General features: G+C 44.6%; 1 protein-coding gene across 1 annotated transcript in view; it reads right to left on the bottom strand.

Moving 5' to 3' along the window:
* Positions 1-17,536, bottom strand: part of PIK3C3 (phosphatidylinositol 3-kinase catalytic subunit type 3) — a 699,052-nt gene that overhangs the window by 623,156 nt on the left and 58,360 nt on the right. Inside the window, exon 4 of the mRNA XM_069218786.1 lies at positions 10,818-10,947. Coding sequence (XP_069074887.1) covers positions 10,818-10,947 — 130 coding nt within the window. The remainder of the gene's footprint in view (positions 1-10,817; positions 10,948-17,536) is intronic.

The raw sequence follows: 17,536 nt of genomic DNA, 5'->3' as shown, positions 1-17,536 counted from the left end.
GGGAGGGGACGGTGAAGTATTTTTCAAAGTATTTTACTGAAACACCGCTCTTATATGTTTATGGGTTCATGTGTTGCTTTGTTATCTAATTTTATGTCAAGAGATGCTCTGCGCTTTGGTGTCAGCCTAATGAATATCTTGAGTGTGAGACAAGATGGTTGAATCTAACGTAGTATATTGCAAAACAATAAGGAAAGATTCCCCCCTCCCCCCCAAAAAAAAAAATCTGTCCTGTGAGTAGCATTCAGTCTTGGTGCTGCATAAAGTTGGGCCTTTCTGAGTATCACACTGATCCTGAAGATCAAGGACCACAACAAACAGGACATTACCCTAGTCGTGAACCACCCGAGTACCAGAGTGGACAAGCTGAGCATGCGGCATCTGGTATGTAAAGTCTGCACCTGCGGTGATGCAGGGCATCGTCCAACAGTGGGAAGAGCCCTGGCTAGATCTTTGAACCACTTTCAAGAACATGCAATATTAAACATTTTGAACCTTGGAGTTTATAAAAGAACACTCATTAGGTGATGCATTCCAGATGGAATGGAACAAAGGACTCCTATACGCCTTCCGGCCCCTGCCACGGGTTCTGAAAAAGATCCACAATGACTGGGCTCAAGTCATACTAGTGGCTCTGGATAGGGCTAGGAGAGAGTAATACCAAGATCTTTTGGGCATAAGCATCTGTCCTCCAAGCAGGCCACTACTTCAAGAGGATCTCCTGTTGCAACAATACAGCAGGGTCCTCCATCCTCATATGCACAATATACACTTACCTGAGTGGAGATTTATTGCTGCAACTGACTACATTTGACCTACAACTCAGATAGTGGGTATCAATCTTGCCACCAAGTGCCCTTCCATGAAATCCAAGTATGCCGGGCGCTAGGACCAATTCGTGGCATGGTCTGAAGCTCATTAGATTGACCCATTATTGGAAAGTGAAGTGTTGGCAGTTACAAGTATCCATCAGAAGAATAAATGACTTACTTTTAGTAATGCTCTTCCTAGTGGCTACTCATTCCAGCTGTAAATTCCTCTTTGCCCTCCCACAACACTGTTCTGTGAAGTGATCCCTTTTAAAAACTTAAAAAGTTCCCAAGTTAGACATAAGCACACCGGTACCAAACACTTGTTCAAGCTTCACGTCTGTGGGCATGGAAAATGAAAGAAGAAACAGATGACAGGGCATGGGGTGGCACATATATATGGCTCTGCTCAGTCACTACCGGGGGGTGCAGCTCCATGGCACCATCTGAAGGCGCACAACAGCACTGCTGAAAAAGGTTTCTGAATCCAGTTTGGCACCTGGTGAATATTCTAAGTTGAGGAATCAGCAGTTGGATAGCGTATCCACAACAAATTGCATTATCAAGTTAAGTAACTTGCTCCTGTTTGCACAGGTCCATAATATAATTTGTTTCTTAATATGCTGTGTGTGGGAGACAGACTGATGAAATAGGAAGAGTGAGAGGGAGAGAAAAGCAAACATAACAGAAAGGGACCCAGGGATAGGCAGAAAGGTGATTCAAGGCAAAGGCTATAGAGCAAGTGTCTCCAACCAGTCGATCACTAGCTACCAGCAGCTCCCAGACCCCTTCAGAGTAGCTCACAGCCTGGAGTACTACACAGAGTCACATTTTTCCTTTTAAATTTAAGGGAAGGCTGTGTTAATTTTACATTATTATTATCAGAGTGCTGCAAGCAGGGCCTGATAAGAAGCAGAGCAGGAGTACGATTTAGGACCCATGGTGAGGCACGGAGGTGAAGAATTGAAGCACTAAGGTATTTAACTATTAAATAAAAGTCCTTGTCAACTTAGTGTTGGAGGTGAGAACAAAATGATGCATCTCAATGCTTTTAAATCGGAAAAAAAATAAAATGAAAAGTTACCTTATGATTAAGATAACTTTTCATTTTAATTTTCTCTTTTTTTTTTTCAAAATGTTGTATTTACAAACAGCAGGCCTCTTGCTCCCAGTAGAACATTGTGCCACAACTGAAAAATACAGTCATTCTGTAAATGGGAGAAATTTAAAGTCCAGAAAAATGTACCACATTATTAATATTTTTGCACTTTAAGGGCCAGATGTAGCAAAGCTTTTCCCCCCATTCTGTCTCTATGGGAAAAGTGTTCGTACATATGGCCCTAAATGTCTCCTACATAAAAAAAAAATGGTTGTATGTTTGTGTTATACTTGTAACGGTGCCACATATGGCGAAAGGTATGTCCTGTGCCACAAGTACATACGGCACAGACTCTAAGTTACCCATACACATATATCCTACATGCATGTTCGTACATCCCCAAAGACCACACTCCCACTGACACATCTGGCAGAACCATAGTATCTGTCTCTATGGATATTAGGTCTAAAGTCAAGGAAGCTGGGTGTGGGGGTGTCTGGTAATAATGCATGAGCTGTTTAGACTTCGGTAGCTCACAATGATTTTCACTGATCAGAAACGCCTTTGCCCCAGGATACTTCTGAAATACGGCCCCATCTCGTCGTCAAGTCACTTAAACTCACCTAGCTAAAAAACATGAATGTGAACTTCTGAAATATAACTGGTGCTCATGTAAAACACTCTGATACCAACAAGTCGAGTCGAGGCCACGCTATTTAAAAATGCAAAAAAAAACAATACTACCTCAATCAAAACGGGAAAACCAGACATGCACTAATAAAGTTAAATCAATCTGTGCTTTGTCCATGCTCCATACAAAGAAGCAAAGCGACGCAGGAAGTCACGCCTGGGACATGCTGCTGAATTTAAAAGGCAGCAAAGAAGAGTGATAATTTCGGCGAATGGTAAGTAATGGGCAGGCTAAAAAAAGCCTTTTTTAGATTTTTTTTTTTAAGGTACAACAGATGGTCGCCAAGTGACAGTAAATGCTCGCTGCCTACAAGTGAGACTTAATAAGCACAAGCAGAATCCAGACACTAACCGGGTTCTCTAATTCCCCAATAGCTTCTAAAAGTGAAATGTTCATTGAGTTTCTTAAGAACCATTAATATAGCGAATGGTACAAAGTGTAAACAACAGCACCTAAAAGTTCTACAGAACTGTTGTGAGGAACAGGCTTTTCTTACCTACCCTCTACTAGGGACACTGCCTACCGGCTATCCATGTGTATATCTGTGTGGTGTTGCTTGACTAGGCCACCATGTCCCCGTAGATCTAAGATGTAAGTTTTGAATGAGAGTAGCACTTGGATTGCTTTAATGTTCCCCTGCCCTTTTCTCTTTTCCCGCCTTCTGCAGAAATCATTGTAAAACCAAAGCGTATGTGCAGGTTCTGATTTACATAACACTAAATTGAGTAGGAAGGCTTCTGTGTGCATCCAGCAATTCGACCTGTGGAACATAAACTAAGGCCAAAGCTGCACAGCTATACAAAATGTATATGCTATTTGCTCATCCCAGGCATTGTGTGTCCTAAACTGCTGGAAATTACAAGTGCCCCTGATTGGGGAAAGAGCTGTCTGGCTTCAGTCAACAAAATACAGTGAACATTATGGGATTTCTGTGATCCGCAAGACAATCAGTGTGACGGTGCACCTTAGTTGCCGATGGCCATGGATCTGTACAACACCTATGGAAATATAGATGAGACAGCTTCAAAACAATTGGGTCAGCTTTAGATAAGAGTGGACTGGTGGAAGAGAGCCAACTGCCATATTTCTGAATATAGGTTGTCCTCTTTAACTTACTCAGAGGTCATATTATGACATGTGCAGAGAAAAGCTGATACCAGATGCAGTAAACACTGGTTGTCTCCTCAAAAGGGGTAGGGAACATAGTCCAGAATTGAGTAAAGACTGTGCTCCCGCAACTTAAACAAAAAAGGAAGTAGACCTTCTTGCCTTATTCAGCACACAGCATGAGTCTATACCACAGCTTTTAACCGGTTCTGTGCCTTGGACGAGATGATCTCGTCCAAGGCTACAGTTCCCCTGTGCCTTGGACGAGATTATCTCGTCCATGGCACAGGGGAACTTGGGGGTGCGCTAGCGCGCCCCCCGTGCACCCCCCTTCCCCCCCCCCCAAGTCGGGATGGAAGGGGAAGACCTTCCCCTTCCACCCCTGACCCCCCCCACCCCCCCCTGTGACGTCAGCGCGCGAGCGCGCGCTGATTTGTCACAGGGGCCTCCCTAGTCGCGCTGGAAGCTCTGCTTCCAGCGCGATTGAAAAAGAAATGCAAAAGCATTTCTTTTTCAATCACTTGGAAGGCCCGGAGGGGCTTCAAAGGGAAGGAAAAGTATTTCCTTCCCTTTGAAGTCCCTCCGAGCAATCCGGCTTTTGAAACCCCACTAGACACCAGGGATTTTTTTTTTTTTTATTGAAACTGACAAAAAGAAGCGACCCCTTGGGCAAGGGTCGCTCCCAGAGGGGGCATTTTTTTGAGAAGGCCTTTTCTGCCCCCCCTGGGGGCAGATCGGCCTTATTAGGCCGATCTGCCCCCAGGGGGGGCAGAAACCTCTAGGCACCAGGGACCATTTTATTTTTTTTTATGTTTCATTTCTTTTTTTTTTTGGTGGGGAGCGACCCCTTAGCCAAGGGTCGCTCCCCTTGGGTGAAAATTATATTTTGGCCATTTCTGCCCCCCTTGGGGGCAGATTGGCCTATTTTGATGAGGCCAATCTGCCCCCAAGAGGGGTAGAAACCACTAGACACCAGGGATTATTTTTTTTTTTTTATTGTTATTGACAAAAGGGAGCGACCCCTTGGGCAAGGGTCGCTCCCAGGGGGGGCATATTTTCGGGAAGGCCTTTTCTGCCCCCCCGGGGGGCAGATCGGCCTACTATTAGGCCGATCTGCCCCCAGGGGGGTCAGAAACCTCTAGGCACCAGGGACCATTTTATTTTATTTTTATTTTTATGTTTCATTTTTTTTTTTTTTTGGTGGGGAGCGACCCCTTAGGCAAGGGTCGCTCCCCTTGGGGGAAAATTATATTTTGGCCATTTCTGCCCCCCTTGGGGGCAGATTGGCCTATTTTGATGAGGCCAATCTGCCCCCAAGGGGGGTAGAAACCATTAGACACCAGGGAGTTTTTTCTTTGCGTGAATTTCACGCAAAGGGAGTGACCCCTTAGGCAAGGGTCGCTCCCTGGGGGGGAGGGCAATTTATTTTAGGCCATTTCTGCCCGCCCTGGGGGCAGTTCGGCCTATTATTAGGCCGAACTGCCCCCAGGGGGGGGAAGAACCCTCTAGGCGCCAGGGCAATTGTTTTTTTTGTGTTTTTTATTTTTTTTGTTGTTTCTTTTTTTAGAGATGGGGAGCGACCCATCAGGCAAGGGTCGCTCCCCTGGGGGGCAAATTGTATTTAGACCATTTCTGCTCCCCTGGGGGCAGATTGGCCGATTTTAGGTCAATCTGCCCCCAAGGGGGCAGAAACCACTAGGCACCGGGGATTTGTTTTTTGGCGCCAATGTCACGCAGGGGGAGCGACCCCGTAGGCAAGGGTCGCTCCCGGGGGTGGGGGCAGGGGGGGGCAAATTTATTTTAGGCCATTTCTGCCCCCCCGGGGGGCAGTTCGGCCTATTATTAGGCCGAACTGCCCCCAGGGGGGGGGGGGCAGAACCCTCAGGGCACCAGGGCAAATTTTTTTGTTGTGTTTTTTTTTTTGTTTGTTTGTTTTTTTCGAGATGGGGAGCGACCCATCAGGCAAGGGTCGCTCCCCTGGGGGGCAAATTGTATTTAGGCCATTTCTGCCCCCCTTGGGGCAGATTGGCCGATTTTAGGTCAATCTGCCCCCAAGGGGGCAGAAACCACTAGACACCTGGGATTTGTTTTTTGGCGCCAATGTCACGCAGGGGGAGCGACCCCGTAGGCAAGGGTCGCTCCCGGGGGCGAGGGTGGGGGCTGGGGGGGGCAAATTTATTTTAGGCCATTTCTGCCCCCCCTGGGGATAGTTCGGCCTATTATTAGGCCGAACTGCCCCCAGGGGGGGGGCAGAACCCTCAGGGCACCAGGGCAAATTTTTTAGTTGTGTTTTTTTTTTTTTTTTCGAGATGGGGAGCGACCCATCAGGCAAGGGTCGCTCCCCTGGGGGGCAAATTGTATTTAGGCCATTTCTGCCCCCCTTGGGGCCACTAGGCACCTGGGATTTGTTTTTTGGCGCCAATGTCATGCAGGGGGAGCGACCCCGTAGGCAGGGGTTGTTCCCGGGCAGGGGCAGGGGGGGCTTGGGGGGTCAAATTTATTTTAGGGCATTTCCGCGCCCCCCCCCCCCTTCCTCCCGGGGCCGGCTGAGCTAGAGGCCAAACTCCACAGGTAGGCACTTTGCAAAAAACACCTCTGTTTTCTGTGAAAAAATATGTTCTGTCCACGTTGTGTTTTGGGCCATTTCCTTTCGTGGGCGCTAGGCCTACCCACAGAAGTGAGGTACCATTCTTATCAAGAGACTTAGGGGAATGCTGGGTGGAAGGAAATTTGTGGCTCCTCTCAGATTCCAGAACTTTCTGCCACAGAAATGTGAGGAACTTGTGTTTTTTTAGCCAAATTTTGAGGTTTGCAAAGGATTCTGGGTAACAGAACCTGGTCCGAGCCCCGCAAGTCACCCCTCCTTGGATTCCCCTAGGTCTCTAGTTTTCAGAAATGCACAGGTTTGGTAGGTTTCCCTAGGTGCCGGCTGAGCTAGAGGCCAAAATCTACAGGTAGGCACTTCGCAAAAAACACCTCTGTTTTCTTCCAAAATTTTGGATGTGTCCACGTTGCGCTTTGGGGTGTTTCCTGTCGCGGGCGCTAGGCCTACCCACACAAGTGAGGTATCATTTTTATCGGGAGACTTGGGGGAACGCTGGGTGGCAGGAAATTCGTAGCTCCTCCCAGATTCCAGAACTTTCTGCCACAGAAATGTGAGGAACATGTGTTTTTTTAGCCAAATTTTGAGGTTTGCAAAGGATTCTGGTAACAGAACCTGGTCCGAGCCCCGCAAGTCACCCCATCTTGGATTCCCCTAGGTGTCTAGTTTTCAGAAATGCACAGGTTTGGTAGGTTTCCCTAGGTGCCGGCTGAGCTAGAGGCCAAAATCTACAGGTAGGCACTTCGCAAAAAACACCTCTGTTTTCTTCCAAAATTTTGGATGTGTCCACGTTGCGCTTTGGGGTGTTTCCTGTCGCGGGCGCTAGGCCTACCCACACAAGTGAGGTATCATTTTCATCGGGAGACTTGGGGGAACGCTGGGTTGAAGGAAATTTGTGGCTCCTCTCAGATTCCAGAACTTTCTGCCACAGAAATGTGAGGAACATGTGTTTTTTTAGCCAAATTTTGAGGTTTGCAAAGGATTCTGGGTAACAGAACCTGGTCCGAGCCCCGCAAGTCACCCCTCCTTGGATTCCCCTAGGTCTCTAGTTTTCAGAAATGCACAGGTTTGGTAGGTTTCCCTAGGTGCCGGCTGAGCTAGAGGCCAAAATCTACAGGTAGGCACTTCGCAAAAAACACCTCTGTTTTCTTCCAAAATTTTGGATGTGTCCACGTTGCGCTTTGGGGTGTTTCCTGTCGCGGGCGCTAGGCCTACCCACACAAGTGAGGTATCATTTTTATCGGGAGACTTGGGGGAACGCTGGGTGGAAGGAAATTTGTGGCTCCTCTCAGATTCCAGAACTTTCTGCCACAGAAATGTGAGGAACATGTGATTTTTTAGCCAAATTTTGAGGTTTGCAAAGGATTCTGGGTAACAGAACCTGGTCCGAGCCCCGCAAGTCACCCCTCCTTGGATTCCCCTAGGTCTCTAGTTTTCAGAAATGCACAGGTTTGGTAGGTTTCCCTAGGTGCCGGCTGAGCTAGAGGCCAAAATCTACAGGTAGACACTTCGCAAAAAACACCTCTGTTTTCTTTCAAATAAATGGGATGTGTCCACGTTGCGTTTTGGGGCGTTTCCTGTCGCGGGCGCTAGGCCTACCCACACAAGTGAGGTATCATTTTTATCGGGAGACTTGGGGGAACATAGATTAGCAAAACAAGTGCTATTGCCCCTTGTCTTTCTCTACATTTTTTCCTTCCAAATATAGGAGAGTGTGTAAAAAAGACATCTATTTGAGAAATTCCCTATAATTCACATGCTAGTATGGTCACCCCGGAATTCAGAGATGTGCAAATAACCACTGCTCCTCAGCACCTTATCTTGTGCCCTTTTTGGAAATGCAAAGGTTTTCTTGATAGCAATTTTTTACTCTTTATATTTCAGCAAATGAATTGCTGTATACCCGGTATAGAATGAAAACGCACTGCAGGGTGCAGCTCATTTATTGGCTCTGGGTTCCTCGGGTTCTTGATGAACCTACAAGCCCTATATATCCCCGCAACCAGAGGAGTCCAGCAGACGTAACAGTATATTGCTTTCCATAATCTGACATTGCAGGGAAAAGTTACAGAGTAAAACGTAGAGAAAAATTGATGTTTTTTTCACCTAAATTTCAATATTTTTCTTTTTCAGCTGTTATTTTCTGTAGGAAACCCTTGTAGGATCTACACAAATGACCCCTTGCTGAATTCAGAATTTTGTCTACTTTTCAGAAATGGTTAGGTGTCTGGGATCCAGCATTGGTTTCATGCCCATTCCTGTCACTGACTGGAAGGAGGCTGAAAGCACAAAAAATTGCAAAAATGGGGTATGCCCCAGTAAAATGCCAAAATTGTGTTGAAAAATTGGGTTTTCTGATTCAAGTCTGCCTGTTCCTGAAAGCTAGGAAGCTGCTGAGTTTAGCACTGCAAACCCTTTGTTGATGCCATTTTCAGGGGGAAATCCACAAGCCTTCTTCTGCAGCCACTTTTTCCAATTTTTTTGAAAAAAACGAAATTTTCACTGTATTTTGGCCAATTTCTTGGCCTCCTTCAAGGGAACCCACAAAGTCTGGGTACCTCTAGAATCCCTAAGATGTTGGAAAAAAAGGACGCAAATTTGGCTTGGTTAGCTTATGTGGACAAAAAGTTATGAGGGCCTAAGCGCGAACTGCCCCAAATAGGCAAAAAAAGGCCTGGCACAGGAGGGGGAAAAGGCCTGGCAGCGAAGGGGTTAAGTAGCTATCTTTGGCAGAGACGGCCAAGACCAGAGGTCGGAGGCTACTATCCAGTCTGACCAAGATGGCAAATCCAAGTGACACAGTCTGTGGAAAGAGTGTAGAAACCATCAGGGCTGACTGCTAGAATGCTCAAGGCCTCTCTTCCCTGGCAGCTCATAATGTCGCAGAGACCTGTGCTTATGAACTTTTAACTATCATACATTCCTGTTTGTACTGCCAACCTTGGAAGGGCCCATTATCCCCTTCACCATCACCTCAACAGCACCAGGATCTGATCTATGGAAATGTCAGCTTGCACTGCTTCTTCATTGCCTCAACTGGATCAGGGACAGCCTGCGACTCTCAAAGGCAGCGCACAGTAGTAATGCCAGAGTAGCACTGCCTCCCTTCCAGAGTCAAATGTTTCATGTGCATGCACTTCTTAAAAGATTGAGTAAAACTGAACTGTCAGCCCTATGCTAATGCAAAACAGACACTGTGCCTTGGCTAAACTTTAGCCTCTCTATAAGAGTGTATCCCTGAAAACAGAGGCTCCTTGGAACTTTATGCAGGGTCAGTATAAATGCAACTGACTTTTAATAGGTCAGTGAACACTTTTACGTAACATGAATAAAGTCTTATTTCTTTCTTGAAAGAATTAATGTTCCCAGGACACAAGTGCTATCTGAATCTTACTAAGTGTTCTACCCGCACATCACTCTTGAAACACTTTCACTCTTCGAAGCTTGGAGTAATATCTGGCTTCTTGATTCCAGGGGCAATAGCAATATTAGTCATAAAGACTGCCTAGTTATCACATGGCCTCTCATGCCCCGAAAAGCTCCATGACAATACCCCAGATGAGAGCTCCATTAATAAAGTCAATCCTGCCGCTGAGGCCTCTCGTACTCGATACAGTGCCAGAGATGAAGCATTTATGAGCCACAATATATCACATGAGAAACCCCACATAACTACAATAATTCTGTATGCCCCACTCTGTAATAATAATAATAATAGTAACAATAATAATAATAATATTAATAATGCCTCTACACTGGACAGAGCACTAAGACACAGAAGCCCTTAACACTGGGCCCAACACACCAGATTGGGTTATTTTTCCTAGCTTGCTGAACAGAACACAAATATCCCAGACCTACAAATTTCAATCCTCCTTGACTGTCTCCCCAGCTTTGACAGCCTGGAACCATCCTACAGCAGAAAGCCGTGGCAAGAACATGAATCGATTGGTCCATGCAGGTATTGTCCTGTGCGGATGGAAGGTGGAGGCGGAGTGGGAGAGCACAGGGCACACTCATGCTCCACGCTCACATAGGTCAGACCTCGAACCAACTGTGATAGTCAATGTGCAACTTATTCCTGGAATCATGGGACAGTTTCAACAGTCTCTCACCTAGGACAACCCACAGTTGAGAGCTGTCGATTGAAGACTGGTTTACTCAGAGGCTTGTGGTGAAGGCAAATGGAGGCACAACCTCACAGAGTGCAGGTAAGCCTGTTATATAAGCATACCGTAAGCAACAGGAGGCCAGGCCAGTAGCAGAAGTCCTAGAACTAGTGTAGAACTCTAGCCAGATGGCTAGTACTCTCAAAGTCGGTGTGGGCCTTTATGGCACATAATAAAGATAATCAGACAAGAAAGAGAGAGTAATTCAGAAAGAGAAAGGAGTAATTCAGACACTGTATGTCCGATCTCATGTACAATAATCTGGTGGCTACACAACCAACATTAGAAGAACCCATTACACTAAAAGTAATATTTGAGACTTGAAAGAGTGTCCCTTTACCTTTGCAAGTCGACTCATTTGATCTTCTGAAAACGTGCTGCTGGTCCGGCCTGGTGTTTTTGTCGACTCTGATCCATCTGCTTCAGTATTTGGCCAGACTTTCAAGTCATGCATCCCCTGACGAAACATGCTAAAGAAAAGGTGAAAATGACATTATTAAACCGTTATTCACTACAGAAAGCGAGAGGGCTCATTTATTCAGGCAACTATTATGGTACATCTCAGATAAGTAGCGACCCATCATGATCAGATAATGACCCGACCACAGTCTGGACCCTTAGTCTTGTGGTTAAAAAGCCAGTTTTATTCAATCACCTTACTATCGGGAAGGGCCACATAGGGAGAGCACGCAGTGGAGTGAAGCATAAGGTGGGCATGGTCTCTCCACAGACACCCTTATGGATTACCCTCCATGGTTAAACCCACAAATCCAGACATCTCCAAGGAAAAGCACTAAGAGGCCAAATGATTCTCAGTTGCTTACTATAGAAAAAATGCATAAGATTACATATCAGGTTATAATATTATGATCTGTTCTTTATTTTTCGGCCATATTTGTGGCCATGTACTTCACAAAGCTGTTCGAAAGGGTCTCTGTGCATGGTTCTGGGATAGCATGAGGACCGAAATTGCAGTGCCTGGGCATTTTTGTGTTTGATCTGTAGAACCATAATTGAACTCTTCCACACTAACCTGCACGCATGTGTGCACATATTGACCAAGAAAACAGCCAAAGTAAGGCGGATAGTGCCCTCATCTAATGGGTTCATGATAGGGAGCATAAAGCATTATACACAGGAACAATCTTGTTACCCTATAAATCACTCCAAAGATTATGGATTAATGAAAAAAGTGTACATATCAATTATATCTCTATCTGACAGTAACATGCTCCGTTATGTGTAAACACATTATTGTTCAAACAGTCTCAATTAGATCCATCAACATGTATAAATGTTCAAGTAAAGTAGCATCTCGTCTGAGAGTAATTCTTGATGAAATGGATTGTTATTCATTTTTGGCTTACTTATTTGATTTCTTCTCCCTTATTAATACTTTAGTCAGCACAATTATGCTTTACATATGGACACGTTTCCACTGAATGTAGTCCTTCTGGCCATATTACACTTGGCATACCACTATGGCGCTCACACAGTTACTACTTGGGACTGTGGTATTTTTTTGATTCTTCATTATTTTTTTTACCTTTCTGTGCTATGCAGGTTTTTATTGATTTGGTAATTCTGGACACAATAGTCACATCTTGCATGTGTTCTTTATCCTTTAACCATACACAATTTCACCATTTAGTACTATGGACACCAAAAGGGAAATAATATTTACATTTGTTTTTTTTTTAAATTCTGGGGCTACTCACTTAAATATTGGGAGTTAAGGTCACAATTTTTACAATAAATGCTTGGTGTTTGGAATTCTAAAAGATACATGATTCCCTGTCTATACAAGTAAACTTTCTTTCATGTATCAATTTTTGCAGCCTTGAGAAAGTCTTGATGACGCAACACGTGTCAGCTGTTGTTATTGGAATCATCATGTCTTGGGAAGAATAAATTCTAACCAACTGAACTTTGTGTACATGTAATATACAATATAGACTCTGTGGACTCTTTCAGTGTGCCTTGGTAATCTTAAAAAATTGGTTTAGTCCCAACAGGACTTTTCCAGTTGGGCAAACCACACCCTTGGTGGTTTGGTGTAAATACCAGGAGGCATATAGTGGGTATTGTGCAAGCTTATGGGTCACATTTTTCCCCCAGCATATTGTTCGTGTATTTGGGATGTGCGTACCTGAAAGCACAACCGCATATATTTTGCAATTCAAATGTTTGAATAAGACTGTTTTTGTGCTGTAGGTTTGCTTCAGATAAATTCTGTTATGTAAGGAATTCTCTTCCACATATACTAACTTAATCTCGCTGGAATTCTTAGACTAACCCCGAAGTTAGGGGAGGTGCAGAGTTTATATACCATTTCTACCAGATAATTCTCACTACATTAATGAACTCTTAGCAGTCTTTAGTGATGTTACTCTTGTTTTAGTGGCCCAACCACTGCGCTGTCTTACTGGGCTTGACCTTCAATGACATTTTTGGGGTATGTGTTGGTGTATGGGTGACCGAGTCTTAGGACTTGGATGTACTTTGATTACTTGTAGTGTGAAACGTGTTCTACTGCCATACTGATTTATCTTTGTTGTGTTGTTAGGCACCATCCCAATGAACTATATGACTTATGAGCTGTAGTGCTGTTGGAGGTGGTCAGATAGTCTAACTGACGTGGTCATTTGGCTCTGTGAGTGCTGGCTTTGAAAACTATACTGTACAGCTCGGGCCATCTCTTTCCCTTTATTATAGTTCATTTTTCCAGTTCTGTATTACATTCAATAAATGGTTTTTGAGGCTAGGATTTAGATGGACTATCTATTGTTCTACTGTTATTATTGACCTGGGTGTCTGTGGTAGGTGTGTAGGTCAGTTGGGCCACATATTCTAGTGTTATGCTCTGTGCATGAGATGTGGTGTGACTAATGTTTTCAATTGGCTTGATATGGATTGAATTTAATGTTTTGGGCATTGCTCTGTCGGGTTTATTACTTTAGTGCTTTATCATGCTCAAAAGTGCAAAACAGCATGTTTAGCATTTTCCTATGTATTATTAGTCATATCTACATCCAGACTGCTAGAGCACACAAGGTTAACAAGTTGAGATTTTATATTTATTATGTTTATTTTTAGTTTTACATTCACACACAATACTTTCTAAAGCAATGCAAAAATGCTGTGTTAGTGTGTGCAAATGCACTGCAGTGTTTAACAGGCCTTCTCACATGACAGCTATCGGAGGTCTTGAATGCAGTTGTCAACTTTACCTGAACTATTAAGGGATATGGTCTTTGGCACAGCTTTTTTTCCTGGTTTCCTGTGGAGCCACAACTCCATCATGGGCTTTTATGGGGCAGGTAAATGAGCCCCTGTAAGATTCCAGGTTATCTGGTTAGGGGCAGGTGAGTTACTGGGCCTTTGAACAGCCATTTATTACGTTTTTTCCTGAAGTTCAGAATGTTTGGGTTTCACCAAACTTCTATGGGATAATTCTTCATGATGGGCAGCAGCTACTCTGAAAGCTTTGCCACCCTACTGCTTTAGCTTAATTTTTTGGAGTAGTTGAAGAAAAGTGGATTATTATATGCAGTGGATAAGTATCCACCTAAAAGGATAAGGCTATCACCTGCTAGATGTTACACAAATCAAATAAAATAAACCTGTCCTCAATCCCTTGTGACACAAAGCAGTCAGGCTTAAATCAAAGATAATGTGTAAGGCATTTATGCAGTACATGTGTGTTATAACTGACAGGCTTAGGGTGGTCATCCCCCAACTTTTTGCCGGCCTCCCTCCATTTTTCTGACCTTGTTTTTGGAGCCTGCGCACTTTACCACTGCTATCCAGTGCATATGCTCGCTCCCCTAAACATGGTAACATTGGTTCCTACCCAATTGACAGATTTAATTTACCTGCAAGTCCCTAGTAAAGAGCACTACACGTGTCTGGGGCCTGTAAATTAAATGCTACTAGTGGACCTGCAGCACTGATTGTGCCACCCACATAAGTAGCCCTTTAACCATGCCTCAGGCCTGCCATTGCAAGGCCTGTGTGTCACTGCCACTTTGACTTGGCATTTAAAACTACTTGCCAAGCCTTAAAAAACCCTTTTTCTACATACAAGTCACCCCTCAGGTAGGCCCTAGGTAACCCATAGGCAGGGTGCTATATAGATAAAAGGCAGGACATGTACTATGTGTTTTACATGTCATGGTATTGAAAAACTCCTAAAGTTGTTTTCCACTGATGTGACGCCTGCTCCTCTCAGACTAGCATTAGGACTACCCTCATATACTTTTGAGTGGTAGATTCTGATCTGGAAGGAGTAGCTCTGTCATGTTTAGTATTGCCAGAATTGTAACAGAGAGTCCTGCTTACTGGTGAAGTTGGATTTAATATTGCTATTTTAGAAGTGCTACTTTTAGTAGGCATTTCTCTGCCCTTACTGCCATCTGTGCCTTACAGCCTGTCTCCAATCCACGTCTGGTCTGTGCTGGTTCACAGCTCCCCTTGTTCATTCGATCCAGACAGCCATAAACATTCAACACTCAGTCACATCTGCATTCATCTGCATACTGACTGAGTCACCTTGGACAGGAAGGGTGGAGAAGGTCTCTTTTACATTTCAAAGGCCAGTGGCCTGCCCTCACACAAAGGACTGATAACTCTCCACAGGGATCCTGGCAGACAGGACTGGGTTGAAAGGGGAACTTGTGCACTTCAAAGACACTCTTTGACGTCTGCCCCACTTCAAAGGCATTTTGGGGTATATAAACTGGGTCTTTGACCCCACCAAATCAGACACTTCTGGACTTACACCTGGACTCTGTCAGAGAAACTGCCTGGCTGCCCAAAGGACTCATCTGAACTGCTTTGCTGAAGGACTGCTTTACTGCTTGTTGCCATGCTGCTCCTGACTCTGCTAGAAAGACTCTGCCTTCCTCTTAAAGTGCTCTCCAAGGGCTTGGATTGAGCTTGCCTCCTATTTCTGAAGTCTTAGGGCCCACAAAGACTTTACCTCTTCAGAAAATCCTTGTGTGTCTGAAAATCAACGCAACGACTGCATCGTGGCTGGAAAATCGCCATCCACCAACCGGAACGACGCAGCATTGGCTTCCCGACTGAAAATTCGACGTAGCGCCTGCCCTGCAGCGGAAAATTTGCCACAGCACCTACCGGATCGACATAGCGCCTGCTCCTTCTACCAGCGCATCAAGAATTTTCAATGCATCGTCCCTGGGAGTCAAAATGTTCCCACATCGCAGTGAGGAACCAAGACGGCACTCCTGAAAAATGATGCATCACCTTTCAGCGTGGAAAGAAACAACGCATCGTCTGTGCCGCGCCGGAAATTCCATCGCAACACACTATTTTTCCACGCATCTCCTCCTCTGCGGTCCCCGTGTGTCGTATTTGTGCCACAACCCAGGTACTGTGTGTTATAAGGATACAACCACTGTATGTTGTGTGTGCACAGAGACCCACAGTGGCTCGACAAAAGGGTACTATCAGTGATGGGCATGCCAGGAAGTCCATAGTGAGAGTTGTGTCAGGGGTTTGGCTCTCAGGGTCAAACCAGAAGCCGTGTCATCAAAAGATTCGGCATGCAAATGATAAGGCAAACATCCTGTAAAAACATCACCAAAATGATTTCATATTAAAAGCAGGTTATTTGTTGGAGGCATGTGTTACACCTCAGAATAGCGGATGTATATCACCGTATAGACACCTGTTCAAGGTAAGTTTTTTAAACATGAACTTTTCCCCACCTTAAATGCCCTGACCCGTGTACTGTACATATGACCAATAGAGTTGTTGCATGTGGAGCAATGTTATTGTCTATCACAACTGCGCTGTGTTTTGTCGTTTTGAGCTGAAAATAAATAAAAAAGATGTTTAAAAAAACGTTACTGTATATTAAAAAGATATGAAAGTAAGGTTTTTATATGGAATACATGCTGAACCGCAGGTGGTCTCTAATCTGATGGCCAATTAAAATGAGGCATAGTGAAATAAAGTCAGGATCACTCAATTTGGTACATTAGGGAAGCTGGGATTTGACCCAGTTTTCCTCGTAGTTTATTGTGCTAATCAACCGTGGAAGGAATATATTCTCCTCTGTCCACTGCAACAAAGGGGCAGAGAGACAAATTTACATTTGCTGGCCTTTGCTAGTAACATTTTGGTTTATACATTATAGGATGGCAGGTGTGACCAGTTCAGTACATTGTCCTTCGGTCGAGTAGATGATTCTTATTGCTATACCTGCAGGTCTACCGACATTATTAAGATTTTCTGAGGCCTGATAGCAAATGCCTGGTTGTGAAGAGACATCACTTTCCCATTCCAGGGCAGAAAGGCCAATAGGTCGTCCTACGCTGTCAGCGTGCCTGATTCACTGAGTCTGCAGGTGTCTGGGCACGACTGAGACATGTGGAAATAGGTCATGGGGATATGTGCATTCTGGTCATCCACTTACATGTCACGGGCCACGTTGCATTCTCACGGATCCGCAACAAACACCAATTTATAGTGGGAGGATTGTATATTCTGACTTACAGAGCTAACAAATGAGTGCTCAAAGGGCTTTCCGATCTAGCAAATTTGGCTCAATGGCATTCCAATCTAGCAAATTTGGGCTCAAACGGCTTGCCGCGTATAGGCGGCCGAACTGTGAATTCCACAGGAAGAATCCAAACACAAAGCACGGAGGAAGGCTCAGCCTGCTCCAGTCACACACACACTGTCTCTCTAACCAGACCCTATAACATATTGACAGGTACATTTCTCCTGTGAAATCAAGAAATAGCTTAAAGCAAACAAAGAATGCCAGAGACGTCTGTTCTCTAACAGATATAAAACCACTCAAGCAACACCGGGGCCAAGGCAGGAATTTAACAAACCGTACAATTAAATAATGCGTCCTGATACACCTGGTGTGGGGATGGAGCTCCCTCTAGGCCCCAACAGTAGTTTTGCAGCTACAATGACCCACAAAAGAAAAGCAGAGCTCCAGGACTCCATTAATTTGCTGAATTGTGTGTTGTAGTGCTTTCTAAAGCCCCGAGACAGAATTATACATTTAAAATAGACGTT

Source organism: Pleurodeles waltl, chromosome 1_1 (genome assembly GCF_031143425.1).
Source record: "Pleurodeles waltl isolate 20211129_DDA chromosome 1_1, aPleWal1.hap1.20221129, whole genome shotgun sequence".
Classification (NCBI taxonomy): domain Eukaryota; kingdom Metazoa; phylum Chordata; class Amphibia; order Caudata; family Salamandridae; genus Pleurodeles; species Pleurodeles waltl.
This window is presented reverse-complemented; position numbering and strand designations above follow the sequence as displayed.